At 42.2% G+C, this 19,257-nt stretch overlaps 1 protein-coding gene across 1 annotated transcript in view; it reads left to right on the forward strand.

Moving 5' to 3' along the window:
- Nucleotides 1–2,185: 2,185 nt before the first annotated feature.
- LOC124605285 (alanine aminotransferase 1-like) overlaps nucleotides 2,186–19,257 on the forward strand; it is a 69,253-nt gene continuing 52,181 nt past the window's right edge. Inside the window, exon 1 of the mRNA XM_047136862.1 lies at nucleotides 2,186–2,476. Coding sequence (XP_046992818.1) covers nucleotides 2,186–2,476 — 291 coding nt within the window. The remainder of the gene's footprint in view (nucleotides 2,477–19,257) is intronic.

Consider the following 19,257-nt stretch of genomic DNA (forward strand, 5'->3'; position numbering starts at 1 on the left):
GCTAATGATTGGGAAAAAGCACAGGTCATTTCCGTCTTCGAGATGCGCCGTCGAACGGTCGTACAGGACTAAAGGGCTGTCTCCCTGACGTCGGTCTGTTGTAGAATTTTCGGAAGTGTTTTATCCCCTGGAGACCGAAAATCTCCTTTGCAGGAAGCGACATGGGTTCCGAAGACAAAGATCGTGTGAAACCCAGCTCGTTCTGTTCGTCCACGAGACCCGGAGAGCAGTAGACAAGGGCGCCCAGGTAGCTGCCGTTAGACGCAAAGCTTCACATTTTACATTGTGTGAATCGTTTTTTGTCAAAATATTGTCAGCAGAGGTTGAATCTTTCTTCCCTAAACTCCAGATTCTCTCATTTTCAGACAATCTAGTAACAATCAGTGTGAAATGGTATATACTGGTCCGTCAGGCAGAGCTGTGACAATTAGGTTATCTGAACATGAGAGTAACTGCAGATTAGGTAAGAAAAATACAACCTTTTCTGATCATTTTTAACAGAAAATCATTCACACGTTGCAGAATGTGAAATTTTACATTTTGTTAAGAAAAGCATAGAGCCCACCCTTCTAGAAACACCGGAAATCTACGAGCACATTACACAGGATGCCAGTTTAAGTAATTGATCAGACCCAGTTTCTTTTTCCTTGTTGTTAAATTAAGTTTGTTACAAATACCAGACTCAAATCGTAAATTCTTCCTATTTCTCATCAGCTGATAACTTTATCTCCACATAAAAACTTTGTTTTTCCCTCTTTCAGTAAATTTAATTATTTCTGTTTGACAAAAACTGTAGTGTTTTCTATGTAAACACTACGTTATTTTTGTATTTTCTGTATAAATAATATATATGTTAGTCGCACATCATGTTTGTAGTAACTTCTGTCCCCTTGCAGTAGATGACGGAAGTTGTATTCGCAAATATCGAATACACAAGAACAGTATGCAACCCAGCCGGCATGCGAAAACGAAAGTGAATTTAAACCAAAGAGTTTGTTCAGTCAAAGCACAAAAGAGTGATTTGAGTGCTCGACAGTCGCTATATGTTTATCTGTGTTTGCGACATTCACTTGTCACCTGAAAATGTCCTAACAGGCTGAAAGCCGGCTAGTGATCAAATAAACAAAATTTTGCACAACATTGGGAAGTGTTTTCCTATCTATTATTATTATTATTATCGCCAATTAAAACGTATTACATTTTTATTGTTTCTATTATTGAAATAGCAGGCATCTGCGCTTCACGAGCGTGAGACCCACACCACATACGAGTAACAAATGATATCGAACACACACAAAGGACCATGCGAACAGTCAGGGGTTCGACTTACGAGAGGGCGCCACGAATATGCCAAAAAAACCTGAATTGGCAGACTCTTGAAGATCGACGCAAATAATCCCGCAAAAGCGTACTTTCAAAATTCGAAGAACCAGTATTGTATGACGAATGTAGAAATATTCTCGAACTTCCTACGTATCGCTCGCGTAGGTATCTTGAAGACTAGGTTAACTACAGAGGGGAGACAGACATTTACGTAATCTTTATTTCCACGATGCACGCGCTGTTGGAACGGGAAGATACCGATACCTAACACGTGATAGTTTAGTAATCGCCTCTGACATAGACTTCACAGAAGTTTGCAGAGCACGTAGGTGTTTGTTACCTCTCTCGCGCTACCATTCAGAAGGGCGAAACATCAGCGGAAGTCGACAGCTACAGGCGAGCTGCTTGGAAAGTGTCAACACGCGGTCGTCTTCACTATCAGCTCTGCTGCATGGACCGTTAAACTAGCGCGTTACCACGGACCTTCGGACCTGAACGTCGCCAGTGGAGGGACACACAGTAGCAGACGATTCGTCCACACGAGCATCTGTGCGGAGGACGTGTCGAGCTCATTTACCCGTTGAGGCGTTGTTTCTGGCTCGACATTAGTCAACTCAAAAGACTTGCACCAGGCGACCGGTCTACCTGACGGGCGGCCCTAGCCACACGACATTTCATTTCACAAGTTACTGTGCGTGCTGGTATGACTTTTGTAACAAGCTCATCCGACAGTTACCAGTGAAACCGGCTGCAGTTCGAATTCCGTCTCAAGCCGTATACGGTCTGCAGTTCCCTGCTCAGCTCACTCTTAATATCGGGAATTCCGAATTAGCGAGAGCACGTTGAAATTCCAAGAGCAGCCATGGCAGGAAGCAGTGTGTTTCATTCTGTGCGGACCCTTAAAGCGCGCAACGCCATGCCGATATACGAACGTGTGAACGGGAGTGCCGCACTGTATATGGAGACTGTAGCTATTCCTCCTCATTTAGCTCGCAATGTGATGACAGCCAACAGTATCGGTGGGGATCGTCCCAGCAGGCGAGCTAAGAGTGTGACTCTGGAAACACTCAACCCGTGCTTAAAGGAAATGCAGTATGGTGTTAGGGGACCACTCGTGAACCGTGCGTCGAAGATCGAAAAGGAACTGGAAAAGGTACGTTGAAAGCTGCAGTTTACAGTTTCAGTTATACATAAATGCAGTATAGTCATATATGTGAAAATCTTTGAAGGTTTTGTGTATTAGTTTCACGTAGTGGTATAATTTAGACTCTCTGTGTGCAGTGCCATAGGGTCAATGACATTGCTTGCTTAGTCTCTCATTTTTGTGAAGTACTTTAGTTTATCGCTGTGACCACCATCTAAAAGACGCCAGGCCTTTTTTGTCCTGTTGTTTTAATTCATTTTAATTATATTGTAGTAGTACAGCTTTGCAGCGCTTCCAGTGGCAAGAGGTGAAACGTACATTTGTCTGACTGCCTGTGTGCAGTGCGATAGAAAGTCCGTGCTTATACACTGAAGCGCCAAAGAAACTGGTATAGGCATGCGTATTCAAATACAGAGACATGTAAACAGGCAGAGTACGGCGCTGCGGTCGGCAACGGTTGCAAAAGACAAAAAGTGTCTGGTGCAGTTGTTAGATCGGTTGCTGCTGCTACAGTGGCAGGTTATCAAGATTTACGCGAGTTTGAACCTGGTGTTATAGTCGGCGGACGACCGATGGGACACAGCATCTCCGAGGTAGCGATGAAATGGGGACTTTCCTTAAGGCCATTTCACGAGTATACCATGAATATCAGCAATCCGGTAAAACATCAAATCTCCGACGTCGCTGCGGCCGCAAAAAGATCCTGCAACAACAGGACCAACGACGACTGAAGAGATTGCTTGAATGTCGCAGATGTGCAATCCTTGTCCAGATTGCTGCAGATTTCAGTGCTGGCCATCAACAAGAGTCAGCATGCAAACCATTCAATGAAACATCATCGATAAGGGCTTTCGGAACCGAAGGCCCACTCGTGTACCCTTGATGACTGTACGTCACAAAGCTATACGCCTCACCTGTGCCCGTCAACACCGACATTATGACTGGAAACATGTTGTCTGGTCGGACGAGTCTTATTTCAAATTGTATCGAGCGGATGGACGTGTACGGGTATGGAGACAACCTCTAAATCCGTGTCAGCAGGGGACTGTTCAAGCTGGTGCAGGCTCTGTAATGGTGTGGGGCGTGTGCAGGTGGAGTGATATGGGACCCCTGATACATCTAGACATGACTGACAGGTGACACGTACGTAAGCATCTCGCCTGATCACCCGCATCCATTCATGTCAATTGTGCATTCCAGCAGGACAATGCGACACCCCACACGTCCTGAATTGCTACACACTGGCTCCAGGAACGCTCTGCTGAGTTTAAACATTTCCGCTGGCCACCAAACTCCACAGACACGAACATTATTGAGCCTTGCAGCGTGCTGTTCAGAAGAGATCGGCACCCCCTCGTACTTTTACGGATTTACGGACAGCCCCGCAGGACATGGCGTCAGTTCCCTCCAGCACTAATTCAGACATTACTCGAGTCCATGCCACGACGGTTTGCGGCACCTTTGCATGCTCGCGGGGGCCCTACACGATATCAGGCAGGTTTACCACTTTCTTTGGCGCTTCAGTGTATAACAGTATATGCTTCTGTTTCTGACTAAGAGACTATTGTATCACAGTTTTCGTCATCTACAAGACACCAGTTCTTATGACTAGAATGCCATTATTTGCAGCGTAGCCCGAGATTTGAGTCAGGTTGAAAGGTGACAGTATTGTTAACCAATTATGTTGAGCATCTTATTGAGTTGAATAGACTATTTATTCGCGCGCTTTCGAAACGAATTCATGTCGTTACGTCATTAGCTTTACAAATTAGCTGTTCTGCCATCTTAACTTCCCGTGATCGCTTGCAACGGGCGTTCGAAGTAAAACCGTGGACGGCTCCTAGTAAAGTTTTGCCAGAAATGAACAGGGACTGTATTTGATTTATGCTGACATGAGTGACTCTTGCCGCTGTCTGGAAACTGCCAGAAGCTGCCCTGGCTACGGTATACGGAATTCAGGCTGCAGCTTCCAGTGTTGCTTTACAAAGAAAAATACAGGAATATTGCGCTAACTTAATCTTTGTTCTACTGAAATCATTATTGAAATGAATATTAGTGTAAGTGGCGATGAAGAAATAGCTGAAATCCTTACAATCGAACAAATCTCCTGGGCCCCGTGGAATCCCTATTAGAGTCTAAACTGAATTTACGGCTGAATTAGCTCTACTTTGAACCATAATTTATTGTAGATACCTCGAACAAAAAGCGTGAGCATTAATTGAAGGAAAGCAGAGGACACATCCATTAAGAAGACGGGCAGTAGAAGTTATCTATAAATCAACAGTCAATATCCTGACATCGGTTTTTTGTAGAACTTTACATCTTGAGCTCAAACGTAATAAGGTATCTCGAACAGAATGAGCCCCTCCAGGCCAACTAGCATAGATTCTGAAAACATCGGTCACGCGAAACCCGAATCACACTTTTGTTACATGATATACTGAAAGCTTTCGATCAAGGCAGTCAGGTAAATACATTATTTCTCGATTTGCGAAAAAAGTATTCAATTCAGTACCACATCAACGCTTATTATCAAAAGTACGATCGCATGAGCGTCCCAGTTACTACATACACTGATGTTGCCCCCTCACCCGCGGTCGTCGAGAGAATTCAGGCTGCAGCAGCCAATGTTGCTTTACGAAGAAAAATACAGGAATATTGCGCTAAGTTAATCCTTGTTCCACTGAAATCATTATTGAAATGAATATTAGTGTAAGTGGAAATGAAGAAATAGTTGAAATCCTTACAATCGGAGTTCGCTCCAAGACGTAGCAAACAGCGAAAGTCTACCCAGGAGCCAATCGAAAGCCCTCCCTGGCTCACCTGACACAGATTTCAGGTCCTGTCTTTGACCGAGAATAATCATGACCCAGATGCAGTCGCTTGTCATTTTTCAGCCTGCAAGAGCCGGGAATTCACGGAGATTGGGACTACTGGTAATTGGAAGTTCAACTGTTAGTTGTGTAATCGGGGCCTTAGGGACGCGACTATCAAGGATGGGAGGGGGCGCAGGAGGAGAAAGAGGATGAGGAGTAGTCACATAAGTGAAAAGGGTCTTCCAGATGCCATAAATAGCACAGAGTGCAGTCAACTATAGGTGATGGCTCATTTCGGTACTAATACTGCGTGCCACTTTGCGTCAGAAGAGAATCTGTATGGTTTTTGGAAGCTGTTTGAAGTGGTAAAGACTGGCATTCTTCTTCCAAGATGAAGACAGATCGGTAGTATCGTCAACAGGACCAGTTGTGCATGTTTGGTACAGCTGAGTGGAGGGTCCGAATCAGAGATGGTTTTGCGGCTGTGTAGGATGCAGATTCCTCGACTTGCGCCATAGGATAGTGGTTTTATAGGTTCCGCTTAATAAGTCAGACACAGGAAACAGCTACACGTGTGGATGAACAGGGCGGTGTTTTAGGTTATATGATTGGGAAAGAACAAAAATGGCTTCAGTCTCGAAGGATTCAGGTGAAACACGGGAAGAGGTAGACGTAGGAACCACAGGTAATACAGTTGTAACTCGTCGTATCATTACTGGGAAAGAATCAGAGATCCAAGCTCATATCGTTATAGGTATTGGAATACGACTAAAGCCAAAGAAAGGTCAGCCGAAATTTTAACGAAATGAGTGTCCAGAAGGTATAGGTTAAATACAGTTGATCGTGGAGTGTCTGTTCCTGTTAGAATTAGTATATGTTGAAATGAAATTGAAGTAGATAGTTTCTGTGAGTTAGTGTGGATAGAGGTTACACTTGAAAACCTGAATAAATTAATAATAGGCTCATTTGACCGACCCCGTGTCTTAGATCACACGCTTGTTGAAAGGTTCAAAGAAAATTTGAGTACCACCTCAAACAGGTACTGCACTCACACAGTTACAGGCTGTGGTGGCATCAATCTGTCCTCGATTTGTTGGTGAAAATACATGTTCAAAGCAGGTGACAGGCACAAAAATTCGCCCGAAATTGTTCTAAATGCTCTCTATGAAAAATATTTTGAGCAGTCCAAAGCCACCAAAAATGAAAGTAAAATATATCTATTTACAAAAGCAGATAAAAATTTGATTGACACTTTTCTAAGAGAAAGTGTCCATTCCTTTCAAATTATGTAAGCATACACCAGACGTAGCTTGACTTCAAGGAAATAGTATGGGCAGCAATTGAAAGATTTATACCTAATAAATTAAAAAGAGTTTGAACTAATTCCGCGTGCTGCACAAAACGTGCCAGAACACTGCTGCAGAAGCAACGAAAAGAGCATGCCAAATTTAAAACACAAAATCCCAATGATTGGAAAAGTTTTACAGAAGATCGAGATTCACCACGGATGTCAGTGCGAGATGCTTTTAATAATGTCTACAACGGAACTCTGCCTCGAAAACTGACAGAAAATCCAAACAGATTCTGGTCACAGGTAAAGTACACCAGCGGCAAGACACAATGAATATCCTCATTGCATGGTATGCCGATGACCGGATCACAAAATGGAGTTACTAAATATGATTTTCCGCAATTATTTCACCCAAGAAGACGAAGTAAATATTCCTGAATTCGAATCAAGAACAGCTGCCAACATGAATAACTTAGAAGTAGATATCCTCGGTGTAGCGAAGCTGCTTAAAGCACTTAATAAAGGCAAGTCTTCCGGCCCAGTTAGCATGCCAACTAGGTTCCTTTTAAAGTATGAACATGTAAACTTCACTACAGATATTCTGATTTAGGTTATGGCATGTTCGATATATTTGCTATCATTGGCGATGACATGGTGCAGACGAATAACGAAATTCTGCATGACCCACTGAAGTGTCGGAACATCGATGCTTCGATGACTTCCTGAATGACTGTTTTCATCTCAGCAATGGTTTTGATGTTATTGCTGTATACTTTGTCTTTAATATAGCCCCACAAAAAGGAGTCGCATTTGTACAGATCCGGGGCATATGGCAGCTAATCGAGGGCCCTGCCAGTGGTCTCTGAGTACCCAGAGGCAGAATGCGATCCCCAAAGTCCTGCTCCAGGAACACTCTCCTGCTTCGATGGGGTTGAGCTCCGTCTTGCGTGTACCACGTCTTGTCGAAATCACGGTCGCTTTGGATGGGGATGAAATCATCTTCCAAAACTTTCACTTACCGTTCGGTAGCCACCGTGCCATCAAGGAATATCGCACCGATTATTCCGCGACTGGACACTGCACGCCACACACTCATCCGTTGAGGCTGAAGAGACTTCTCGATCGCAAAATACGGATTCTCAGTCCCCTCAAATGCGCTAATTTTGCTTATTGACGAACTCATCCAAATGAAAGTGGGTTTCATCGCTAAACCAAACCATATTCACATACTAATACCCATCATTCGCCGCAGCCAGCCGTGTAGTTGGAAAGTCCTAACGCAAACTGTTCAGAAGTTCAATAATTGTCACCTTGTATTTGGCAATAACATGCAACAGCTCACCCGTCAAAACGTCCGTATCTAAGGACATGAAAGTTGCAGAAATCACATCAGCACCCAAGAATGAAAATAGGAGTAATCCGCTGAATTGCAGACCATATCACTGAGGTCGATTTGCAGTAGTATTTTGGAACAATTAGGCGTACTGTGTTCTTACATTAAGAATTACCTTGAACAAAACCATCTATTGACAAATAGTACACGGATTCAAAAAATATCGCTTGCGTGCAATCAAATTCCGTGCCTATGGAATATCGTCACAGTTGTGCGACTGGATTCGTGATTTCCTGTCTGAAAGGCCTCTATTCGTACTAATTGAAGGGAAGTCCACAGAAGTGATATCTGGCGTTCCCCAAGGAAGTGTTGTAGGCTCTGCTGTTCCTAATCTATATATAAGATTTAGGAGACAATCTGAGCAGGCCTCTTAGGTTGTCTGCAGATGATTCAATCATTACTGTCTAGTAAAGCCATCAGGAGATCTGTAACTGTATTTTTGTTTTATTTTTTTATAATGGAGAGCTGGATCAAACCAGTCTCTGGACTGAAGACCACATCAACAACAACAATGGTCTCCTATTCGTATCTTTCGCGTGTGTACGGTTAATGTGAATGTTCTGTCAACTGAACAGTGCAAGTAGTGTGGTTACATAAAGCCTGTCTGACAGAAAGAATCGCTAAATCCATCTGAAATTGTGTAACCGTCTTCCAATTAACTTTTATCAAAACTAATTAAAAAACATAAAACAGTATAACGAATGATCATTCTCAGCCCACAAGGGTTACTGGACGCGGATATGGAGGGGCATGTGGTTAGCACACCGCTCTCCTGGCCGTATGTCAGTTTCTTCTCAATCGAGTAGCTCCTCAGTTTGCCTCATAAGGGCTGAGTGCACCCCGCTTGCCAACAGCGCTCGGCAGACCGTGGTAGCACAGCCCGACAGCGCTTAACTTCGGTGGTCTGACGGGAGCCGGTGTTGCCACTGTAAATTTACTTACGCGAACTAAGAAATTCCTGAACACTCACGAGAATGTGTAACACTGCACTGTAAGAGGAAGAATGTCTGACAAACAAATAACAACTAAACTTTAACTGAACTGACCCTGACGTTAATTTGAAATGCAATGCTCAACTGTAAATAATTTTGTTGCTCCTACAGTGATGTTAAATGGGCCCTAATAAACTTTCGTAACTTAACCTTGTCGCAACAGAAGCTCGGTGTTGTTCGATACTGGTGAAGGTACAGCCAACTACGCTAAACACGTCATACTTTACCTTAAGCCCAGAAGAATTTTATTGACTGTGACAACGGCCGCGGAAGCCTACGTTTACATTTAAGTAACTGCTTTCCGCCAAGTGAAATTTGGTGACACAAGATTACAAAATAGTAAGGGGACGGTGAAAGAAACTGAACTGACTGAAGATACAGAAGAGACAACCGTTTAAAACCTGACATATGAAACAAATTTTTAACGATTACAACAGTTTGTACAAAATTCACTTCTTATAAAAAATATAACTCTGTCATGTAACTCATTAATGAAAGGTAAAGGAATGGTGAATCTAGTCCAAATTATGTGGGCACAGAATTTTGTTTAAATCCGTCTCAACAATCAAGCTAACCAACCCGAATCAATAAAGAAAATCATATTGAAAATTTGCCTTTCAAAAACCTATCATAAATTACGCTCGAGCAAGCAATGCAGCAGCGTTACCTGAATATCTTCACATTTTACAAAACTATGTTTCCAAAAATCAGTATCCTTTGCATTTGCATCTCTGTCTACCAGACTGCTCAGAAGCTTGACCACCACCAGACTCACTCACTTCATACTATCGAATGCTACACAGGCAACGACAATATAGCTGACAACCAAAGATCATATTGTTTGTACTCAGAACATCTGCGGCGTAATATATCGACTGTTGAAGACTTCTATAGGAAAAAAGTATCCAGTAAACAAGTATGAAGTATGACTTATCGAACACAAAAAGACCTCACATCGCTCTTGTCGAATACCGAAAATAGCTAGAAACCTTACAGATCAAACCCAATTGCAAAATGATTAGACAAGATATTTGTATCGTGCGAAAAGTCACAATTGGCCCTAAATAATAAAAAGTATGACGTCATCCACATAGGTACTAAAAGGAATCTATAAAATTTCGGTTACATGATAAATTGCTAAAATCTAAAGCCCGTGAATTCAGTTATATAGCTGGGGATTACAACTTAAATTGGAACGATCACATACAAAATGCTGTGGGTAACGCGAACCAAAGAGAGCATTGTTTTACAGCACACTTGAAGGATGCAACAAATCCGCTAAAGAAACGGAAAGGGGCTAGGACACAAGTACCTGGGAGATAGCGGCCGCCTGTCCGGCTGCGTGACTAAATGGAAGTCAAACGCAAGTTGTAAAATCTGCACCTACGATTTTGAACAAAGGGCTTGAGCCCAGCAGGCAATCCTGAACCCGTTGGATTGTTTAAAATGTATACAGGGTGACTTTTTCCACCGCCTATAAACTTTAGGGATTGATTGGTGAGAGGATACGGAACGGAAAAGGTCTAATGAATTTATGTCCGGATATGCATGGTTTCCATGCTAGATTCAATTTATTCACTCATACTTTGTTACAGAGACTGCGGTCTAATACGTGCTGTACCATGCGGCCACAGTTAAAGATGCATGTTTTCCTCCTAGAGGGCGGTACTGTTCGTCATACGTCATGCCCTAGCACCCTCTCCTGCCATAGTAATTGGTAATGTTGTGGCCGATTCATTTTTGATCCTGACTCACCTTGTAGTGGATGTGGTGCAGCGTTGTAGACAGTGGTTCCTTATTCGAATCGAGAGCTTTCCGACATGGTGTTTACTTACGAAAAGGCAAATGGCAACTTCCGGTGGGCAGCACGGCTGTATCAGGAGACCAATCACCGCCCACAACAAACACAGCATTCAGTGTTTGCAACAGTGTTTTGCCTTTCTCTGAGACAGGGTCGTTTCAGGAAGCAGGAAATCATGAAGGACGTCACCGAAATGTTTGCACGCCACACTTGGAGGAAACTGTGATTAACATTGTGGAAGGTGATCGCTGCGTCAGAATCAGGCAGTTGGCCTGCCAGTACAGGGTAATGAAAGTCTCTAGCATGGGATCCATGCATTTTAGGACATAAGTTCATTAGACCGTTTTTGTTCCGTATCCTCTGATCGTTCAATCCCTAGAGTTTGTACACGGTGGACAAAAATCGCCCTCTTTACAATTAATGCAAAATACTATGGATTATTATGGAAGGCATGACCACTACGTCAGACACCGCGGAACAAAATGGTTGTGAGCAGTACGGGACTTAACATCTGAGGTCATCAGTCCCATAGAACTTAGAACTACTTAAACCTAACAAACCTAAGGACATCACACACACCCATGCCCGAGGCAGGATTCGAATCTGCGAGCGAAGCGGTAGCGCGGTTCCAGACTGAAGCGCCTAGAAGCGCTCGGCCACATCGGCCGGCCAATGCGGAACAAAAAATTTTGCTTTACGTACATGAAAATGTTATAATTTTTATGAACGTATTTTAATTTCCATCAATTGATGTTGTTGTGGTCTTCAGTCCTGAGACTGGTTTGATGCAGCTCTCCATGCTATTCTATCCTGTGCAAGCCTCTTCATCTCCCAGTACCTACTGCAACCTGCATCCTGTGAATCTGCTTGGTGTATTCATCTCTTGGTCTCCCTCTACGATTTTTACTCTCCACGCTGCCCTCCAGTACTAAATTGGTGACCCCTTGATGCCTCAGAACATGTCCTACCAACCGATCCCTTCTTCTAGTCAAGTTGTGTCACAAACTCCTCTTCTCCCCAATTCTATTCAATACCTCCTCATTAGTTATGTGATCTACCCATCTAATCTTCAGCATTCTTCTGTAGCCCCACATTTCGAAAGCTTCTATTCTCTTCTTGTCCACACTAGTTTTCGTTCATGTTTCACTTCCATACATGGCTACACCCCATACAAATACTTTCAAAAACGACTTCCTGAGATTTAAATCTATACTCGATGTTAATAAATTTCTCTTCTTCAGAAACGCTTTCCTTGCCATTGCCAGTCTACATTTTATATCCTCTCTACTTCCACCATCATCGGTTATTTTGCTCCCCAAATAGCAAAACTCCTTTACTACTTTAAGTGTCTCATTTCCTAATCTAATTCCCGCAAAATCACCCGACTTAATTCGACTACATTCCATTATACCCGTTTTGCTTTTGTTGATGTTCATCTTATACCCTCCTTTCAAGACACTGTCCATTCCGTTCAACTGCTCTTCCACGTCCTTTGCTGTCTCTGACAGAATTACAATGTCGTCGGCGAACCTTAAAGTTTTTATTTCTTCTCCATGGATTTTAATACCTACTCCGAACTTTTCTTTTGTTTCCTTTATTGCTTGCTCAATATACAGATTGAATAGCATCGGGGAGGGGCTACAACCCCGTCTCACTCCCTTCGCAACCAATGCTTCCCTTTCATGTCCCTCGACTCTTATAACTGCCATCTGCCTTCTGTACAAATTGTAAATAGCCTTTCGCTCCCTTTATTTTACCCCTGCCACCTTCAGAAATTGGACGAGAGTATTCCATTCAACATTGTCAAAAGCTTTCTCTGAGTTTACAAATGCTAGAAACGTAGGTTTGCCTTTCCTTAATATTTCTTCTAAGATAAGTCGTAGGGTCAGTATTGCCTCACGTGTTCAACATTTCTACGGAATCCAAACTGATCTTCCCCGAGGTCGGCTTCTACCAGTTTTTCCATTCGTCTGTAAAGAATTCGCGTTAGTATTTTGCAGCTGTGACTTTTAAAACTGATAGTTCGGTAATTTTCACATCTGTCAACACCTGCTCTCTTTGGGATTGGAATTATTACATTCTTCTTGAAGTATCAATTGATACCAGATCTTAATGGGCATATAATAAATATTGTAATCAAAATGAGGATAATGTTTTAACTATTAAATACGTTAATTTCTAGCCTTATCGAACATAATACGTTAATGCACCTAGCTGTTAGGGATATCGCACGCGTTACAACTGTAAGATTTCCATGTAGGACGTATCGCAGTTGCTAGCGGCCTCTTGAAGAGCCAAGCTGACACCGGCGATCAAGTGCAAGATTTATATAAAGTGCGTATCACATTATTAGTAGCGAAAGCGTATAAAAGAGGGGGGGGGGGGAGAGGAAAGCGCCAAATGATAAGACACTTGAAACTTCCTGGTAGATTAAAACTGTGTGCCCGACCAAGACTCCAACTCGGGACCTTTGCCTTTCGCGGGCAAGTGCTCTACCATCTGAGCTACCCAAGCACGACTCACGCCCGGTCCTCACAGCTTCACTTCTGCCAGTATCTCGTCTCCTACCTTCCAAACTTTACAGAAGCTCTCCTGCGAACCTTGCAGAACTAGCACTCCTGAAAGAAAGGATACAGCGGAGACATGGCTTAGCCATGCCAGGAAGTTTCATATCAGCGCACACTCCGCTGCAGAGTGAAAATGTCATTCTGGAAACGTCCCCCAGGTTTCAGATCCTACTCATTTGATTAAAACCTCGGAAACGAAAAATCCCACAATTGTACAAAAATCAGTTGACAACTATCATGAAATTCCTGAAGAAGGTATCCTTGCACAAATTTCACGACTGAGAAGATTTTTTTCGAAACTGTTCCCAAATTTATTTCGGCGCTAAGATTTTTCTTAACTTTGTGGGTTTTGATAGAGTTATGTAAGAGAATCCTTTTTTTTTCAAAAGTGAAATTAATTAAGTACTATACTGGACCCACTACGAGTCAAGCAGTTAGACAATAAGAAATAGGCTACCAAAAGATGACGATATTGACGAGGTAATTTAAAAATTTGCAGCCGACAAAGAAGGAAGAAATTCTAAGCTACGTGCTAGTCACCTGTCACTAACACCTGCTTCCTTAATAATCAGTTAAACTGAGTTGTTTTCTGTATGCGGTTCACTAATTCGTTTTCGTCCATAAAAAAACTGTTTGCCAAATCGTTAGATTGTACTTTGATTACTTAATATGCATACACGCTTTTGTTTTCTGTATGCGGTTCACTAATTCGTTTTCATCCATAAAAAAAACTGTTTGCCAAAAAGTTAGATTGTACTTTGATTACTTAATATGCATATACGAGGTTGCCAATTGGGATGGGAGGGGATGGGGGGAGGGGGGGGGGGCGTGACAAAACTCTGCACCAGGTACCAAACCACCTAGATACGCCAATCCATCAACGTCAGCCATAACCAGAGTAAAATAATGGATGTGTAGCTCACCAAATAGGTAATTCTTTGTATAATTGTGTACAAGCTCGAACCTGATCTCAGCAAATATCGCCAAGACATTCAATAATATCTTTTAAATAGCTCATATGTCTTATCTTTAAGTCATTAAAGTATATATATGCGTCTTAGAACTTTATAAAATGAATGACAAGAGCTCACAGAAACAAAGTTTACATTCCACTGACACGTTTAATTTTAGCTCAGTGCATCTTCATTCATCGTCATACCAAGCTAGCAGAAACAAATTCTGCGTTTGGTGTTTTACGTCGCGTCGACTGTTATTCTCGTCAGAGATTTAGCTTCCGCCAGGATCTGTGGTTGTAGGAGGGGGGGAAGCAACCGTGGCTTTCTTACGGAACCCTCCCACCATTTTCCTAGAATGATCTGAGAAACCAAGGAAAGCGATATACAGTACGGCCGGCCATAGAATTGAGACCAGGTTCTTAAAACTATTGAGATTTGCATCACACTTTATCCATGCTTTGGACTGGCACAAGTACATTATTGTCATTTAGATGTCTTCAAAATCAGTTTACAAGCATCATCAATATACTTTTTTAAATTTTTTTATTCATATGTAGCTATTTACATTTTGTACATTTTTATTTTCACATAAATTTTCTGATAAATTTAGTCAAGTTTCTGTAGGTAGGAGACAGCTGTCAAGCAAGTCCTGATCTCATCACCCTCTTCGTACATTTTTACTAACCTTTCATCCCGTTTCGTGTGGACTTTTTTTCGCTTACCTTACCTTAACGTACTCAGCTCTACCCTCACTATGACGCGAACGCAGAATTTCTGCTTCTGTTTTCACACACCTAAGTACGTCATTGATTTTATGATTTGGTTTAGCAAGCATGTTATTAATTTCGTGGTGCCAGCCTTCTACAGTGTTGGTCGTTCGATGGCGCCGTTTGTAGAATCTCCAAAGATTTATAGGATTTTTTTTTTTTTCGTTTTCCGACCATCTATCTACAAAGTAGTCAAAAAACTCAGAAAGCCTGGTAATATCCGGTGCCTGTCAATGTCTCGTGAGCCAGCCATCACATACATCTTCATGCCGTTGAAGCTAATAGAAGTAGATACATAGTTTTCAAGCAGCACAGGTAAGCGAGATTTGCTATCCACTGTTCTCCATCAATGTGAAATTCATATGTGATGCGGCAGGACTACTCTGCTACTGAAGACTAGGTTTCACCAAGATAGACGTTAAACAAAGCGCAACACATTGATTATAATACCATATATTGCAATACAAGATAATCATTAAGTTCTACATATTATATGTACTCTCACAGTTTTTACTTATAACACTACAACCTAATTCCAACTGACCGCAGATAGAAAAATTCTAATCAAAGTTCTCTGAAAAATCAAATATTTAAATGAAAATTTAATCTTAGAATATCCTAAATACTCGCAGTTAACATACTATTGTTAATAGCACACAGTAACTCTGAATAGGAATGACGTTAAACTCTCGTACTGTATTTGAGAACAGAACCATGCACCTTGCCGTTGGTGGGGAGGCTTGCGAGCCTCAGCGATACAGATAGCCGTACCGTAGGTACAACCACAACGGAGGGGTATCTGTTGAGAGGCCAGACAAACGTGTGGCTCCTGAAGAGGGGCAGCAGCCTTTTCAGTAGTTGCAGGGGGAACAGTCTGGATGATTGACTGATCTGCCCTTGTAACAATAACCAAAACGGCCTTGCTGTGCTAGTACTGCGAACGGCTGAAAGCAAGGGGAAACTACAGCCGTCATTTTTCCCGAGGACATGCAGCTTTGCTGTATGATTAAATGATAATGGCGTCCTCTTGGGTAAAATATTCCGGAGGTAAAATAGTCCCCCATTCGGATCTCCGGGCGGGGACTACTCAAGATGATGCCGTTATCAGGAGAAAGAAAACTGGCGTTCTACGGATCGGAGCGTGGAATGTCAGATCCCTTAATCGGGCAGGTAGGTTAGAAAATTTAAAAAGGGAAATGGATAGGTTAAAGTTAGATATAGTGGGAATTAGTGAAGTCCGGTGGCAGGAGGAACAAGACCTTTGGTCAGGTGAATACAGGGTTATAAATACAAAATCAAATAGGGGTAATGCAGGAGTAGGTTTAATAATGAATAGCAAAATTGGAATGCGGGTAAGCTACTACAAACAGCACAGCGAACGCATTGTTGTGGCCAAGATAGATACGAAGCCCACACCTACTACAGTAGTACAAGTTTATATGCCTACTAGCTCTGCAGATGACGAAGAAATTGAAGAAATGTATGATGAAATAAAAGAAATTATTCAGGTTGTGAAGGGAGACGAAAATTTAATAGTCATGGGTGACTTGAATTCAAGCGTAGGAAAAGGGAGAGAAGGAAACATAGTAGGTGAATATGGATTGGGGCTAAGAAATGAAAGAAGAAGCCGTCTGGTAGAATTTTGCGCAGAGCTTAACTTAATCATAGCTAACACTTGGTTTAAGAATCATGAAAGAAGGTTGTATACATGGAAGAACCCTGGAGATACTAAAAGGTATCAGATAGATTATATAATGGTAAGACAGAGATTTAGGAACCAGGTTTTAAATTGTAAGACATTTCCAGGGGCAGATGTGCACTCTGACCACAATCTATTGGTTATGAACTGTAGATTAAAACTGAAGAAACTGCAAAAAGGTGGGAATTTAAGGAGATGGAGCTTGAATAAACTGAAAGAACCAGAGGTTGTACAGAGTTTCAGGGAGAGCATAAGGGAACAATTGACAGGAATGGGGGAAAGAAATACAGTAGAAGAAGAATGGGTAGCTTTGAGGGATGAAGTAGTGAAGGCAGCAGAGGATCAAGTAGGTAAAAAGACGAGGGCTAGTAGAAATCCTTGGGTAACAGAAGAAATATTGAATTTAATTGATGAAAGGAGAAAATATAAAAATGCAGTAAATGAAGCAGGCAAAAAGGAATACAAACGTCTCAAAAATGAGATCGACAGGAAGTGCAAAATGGCTAAGCAGGGATGGCTAAAGGAAAAATGTAAGGATGTAGAGGCTTATCTCAATAGGGGTAAGATAGATACTGCCTACAGGAAAATTAAAGAGACCTTTGGAGATAAGAGAATCACTTGTATGAACATCAAGAGCTCAGATGGAAACCCAGTTCTAAGCAAAGAAGGGAAAGCAGAAAGGTGGAAGGAGTATATAGAGTGTCTATACAAGGGCGATGTACTTGAGGACGATATTATGGAAATGGGAGAGGATGTAGATGAAGATGAAATGGAAGATATGATACTGCGTGAAGAGTTTGACAGAGCACTGAAAGACCTGAGTCGGATCAAGGCCCCCGGAGTAGACAACATTCCATTGGAACTACTGACGGCCTTGGGAGAGCCAGTCCTGTCAAAACTCTACCATCTGGTGAGCAAGATGTATGAAGCAGGAGAAATACCCTCAGACTTCAAGAAGAATATAATTCCAATCCCAAAGAAAGCGGGTGTTGACAGATGTGAAAATTACCAAACAATCAGTTCAATAAGCCACAGCTGCGAAATACTAACACGAATTCTTTACAGACGAATGGAAAAACTAGTAGAAGCCGACCTCGGGGAAGATCAGTTTGGATTCCGTAGAAACACTGGAACACGTGAGGCAATACTGACCTTACGATTTATCTTAGAAGAAAGATTAAGGAAAGGCAAACCTACGTTTCTAGCATTTGTAGACTTAGAGAAAGCTTTTGACAATGTTGACTGGAATACTCTCTTTCAAATTCTAATGGTGGCAGGGGTAAAATACGGGGAGCGAAAGGCTATTTACAATTTGTACAGAAACCAGATGGCAGTTATAAGAGTCGGCGGACATGAAAGGGAAGCAGTGGTTGGGAAGGGAGTAAGACAGGGTTGTAGCCTCTCCCCGATGTTATTCAATCTGTATATTGAGCAAGCAGTAAAGGAAACAAAAGAAAAATTCGGAGTAGGTATTAAAATCCAGGGAGGAGAAATAAAAACTTTGAGGTTCGCCGATGACATTGTAATTCTGTCAGAGACAGCAAAGGACTTGGAAGAGCAGTTGAATGGAATGGACAGTGTCTTGAAAGGAGGATATAAGATGAACATCAACAAAAGCAAAACGAGGATAATGGAATGTAGTCGAATTAAGTCGGGTGATGCTGAGGGAATTAGATTAGGAAATGAGACACTTAAAGTAGTAAATGAGTTTTGTTATTTGGGGAGCAAAATAACTGACGATGGTCGAAGTAGAGAGGATATAAAATGTAGACTGGCAATGGCAAGGAAATCGTTTCTGAAGAAGAGGAACTTGTTGACATCGAGTACAGATTTAAGTGTCAGGAAGTCATTTCTGAAAGTATTTGTATGGAGTGTAGCCATGTATGGAAGTGAAACGTGGACGATAAATAGTTTGGACAAGAAGAGAATAGAAACTTTCGAAATGTGGTGCTACAGAAGAATGCTGAAGATTAGATGGGTAGATCACATAACTAATGAGGAAGTATTGAATAGTATTGGGGAGAAGAGAAGTTTGTGGCACAACTTGACCAGAAGAAGGGATCGGTTGGTAGGACATGTTCTGAGGCATCAAGGGATCACCAATTTAGTATTGGAGGGCAGCGTGGAGCGTCAACAGCATTCTTCCATGCTGGTAAGCTTAAGAATGAGTTCTAGATTAAATCTAACTGAAAGTCATAAACATAGATAGCCTGAAAAGCAGCATTAGAAAGCAGCAGAAGATAACGCCGGATACAAAGAAAATCCCTTCGACACCTCGCAGGTGGGGTTGCCTGCCCTCAGACGCAAGAGCAGCCACACAGGGCACAACTTGGCTGCACGGGTGTCAAGTCTCGGTCAGGTGTATTTCTGACGTGTTCAACAAAGACAGTGCTGCCTAGTTGGCGTGTTAGAGGGACCCTTTCCTAGTTTTATTCATGCACATGTCAATGTTGCACCCTCTATGACGACGCCACAGGAAGGTGTGGAACAGGGGGGCTGAAACAGCAC

Source organism: Schistocerca americana, chromosome 3 (genome assembly GCF_021461395.2).
Source record: "Schistocerca americana isolate TAMUIC-IGC-003095 chromosome 3, iqSchAmer2.1, whole genome shotgun sequence".
NCBI classification, from domain to species: Eukaryota; Metazoa; Arthropoda; class Insecta; order Orthoptera; family Acrididae; genus Schistocerca; species Schistocerca americana.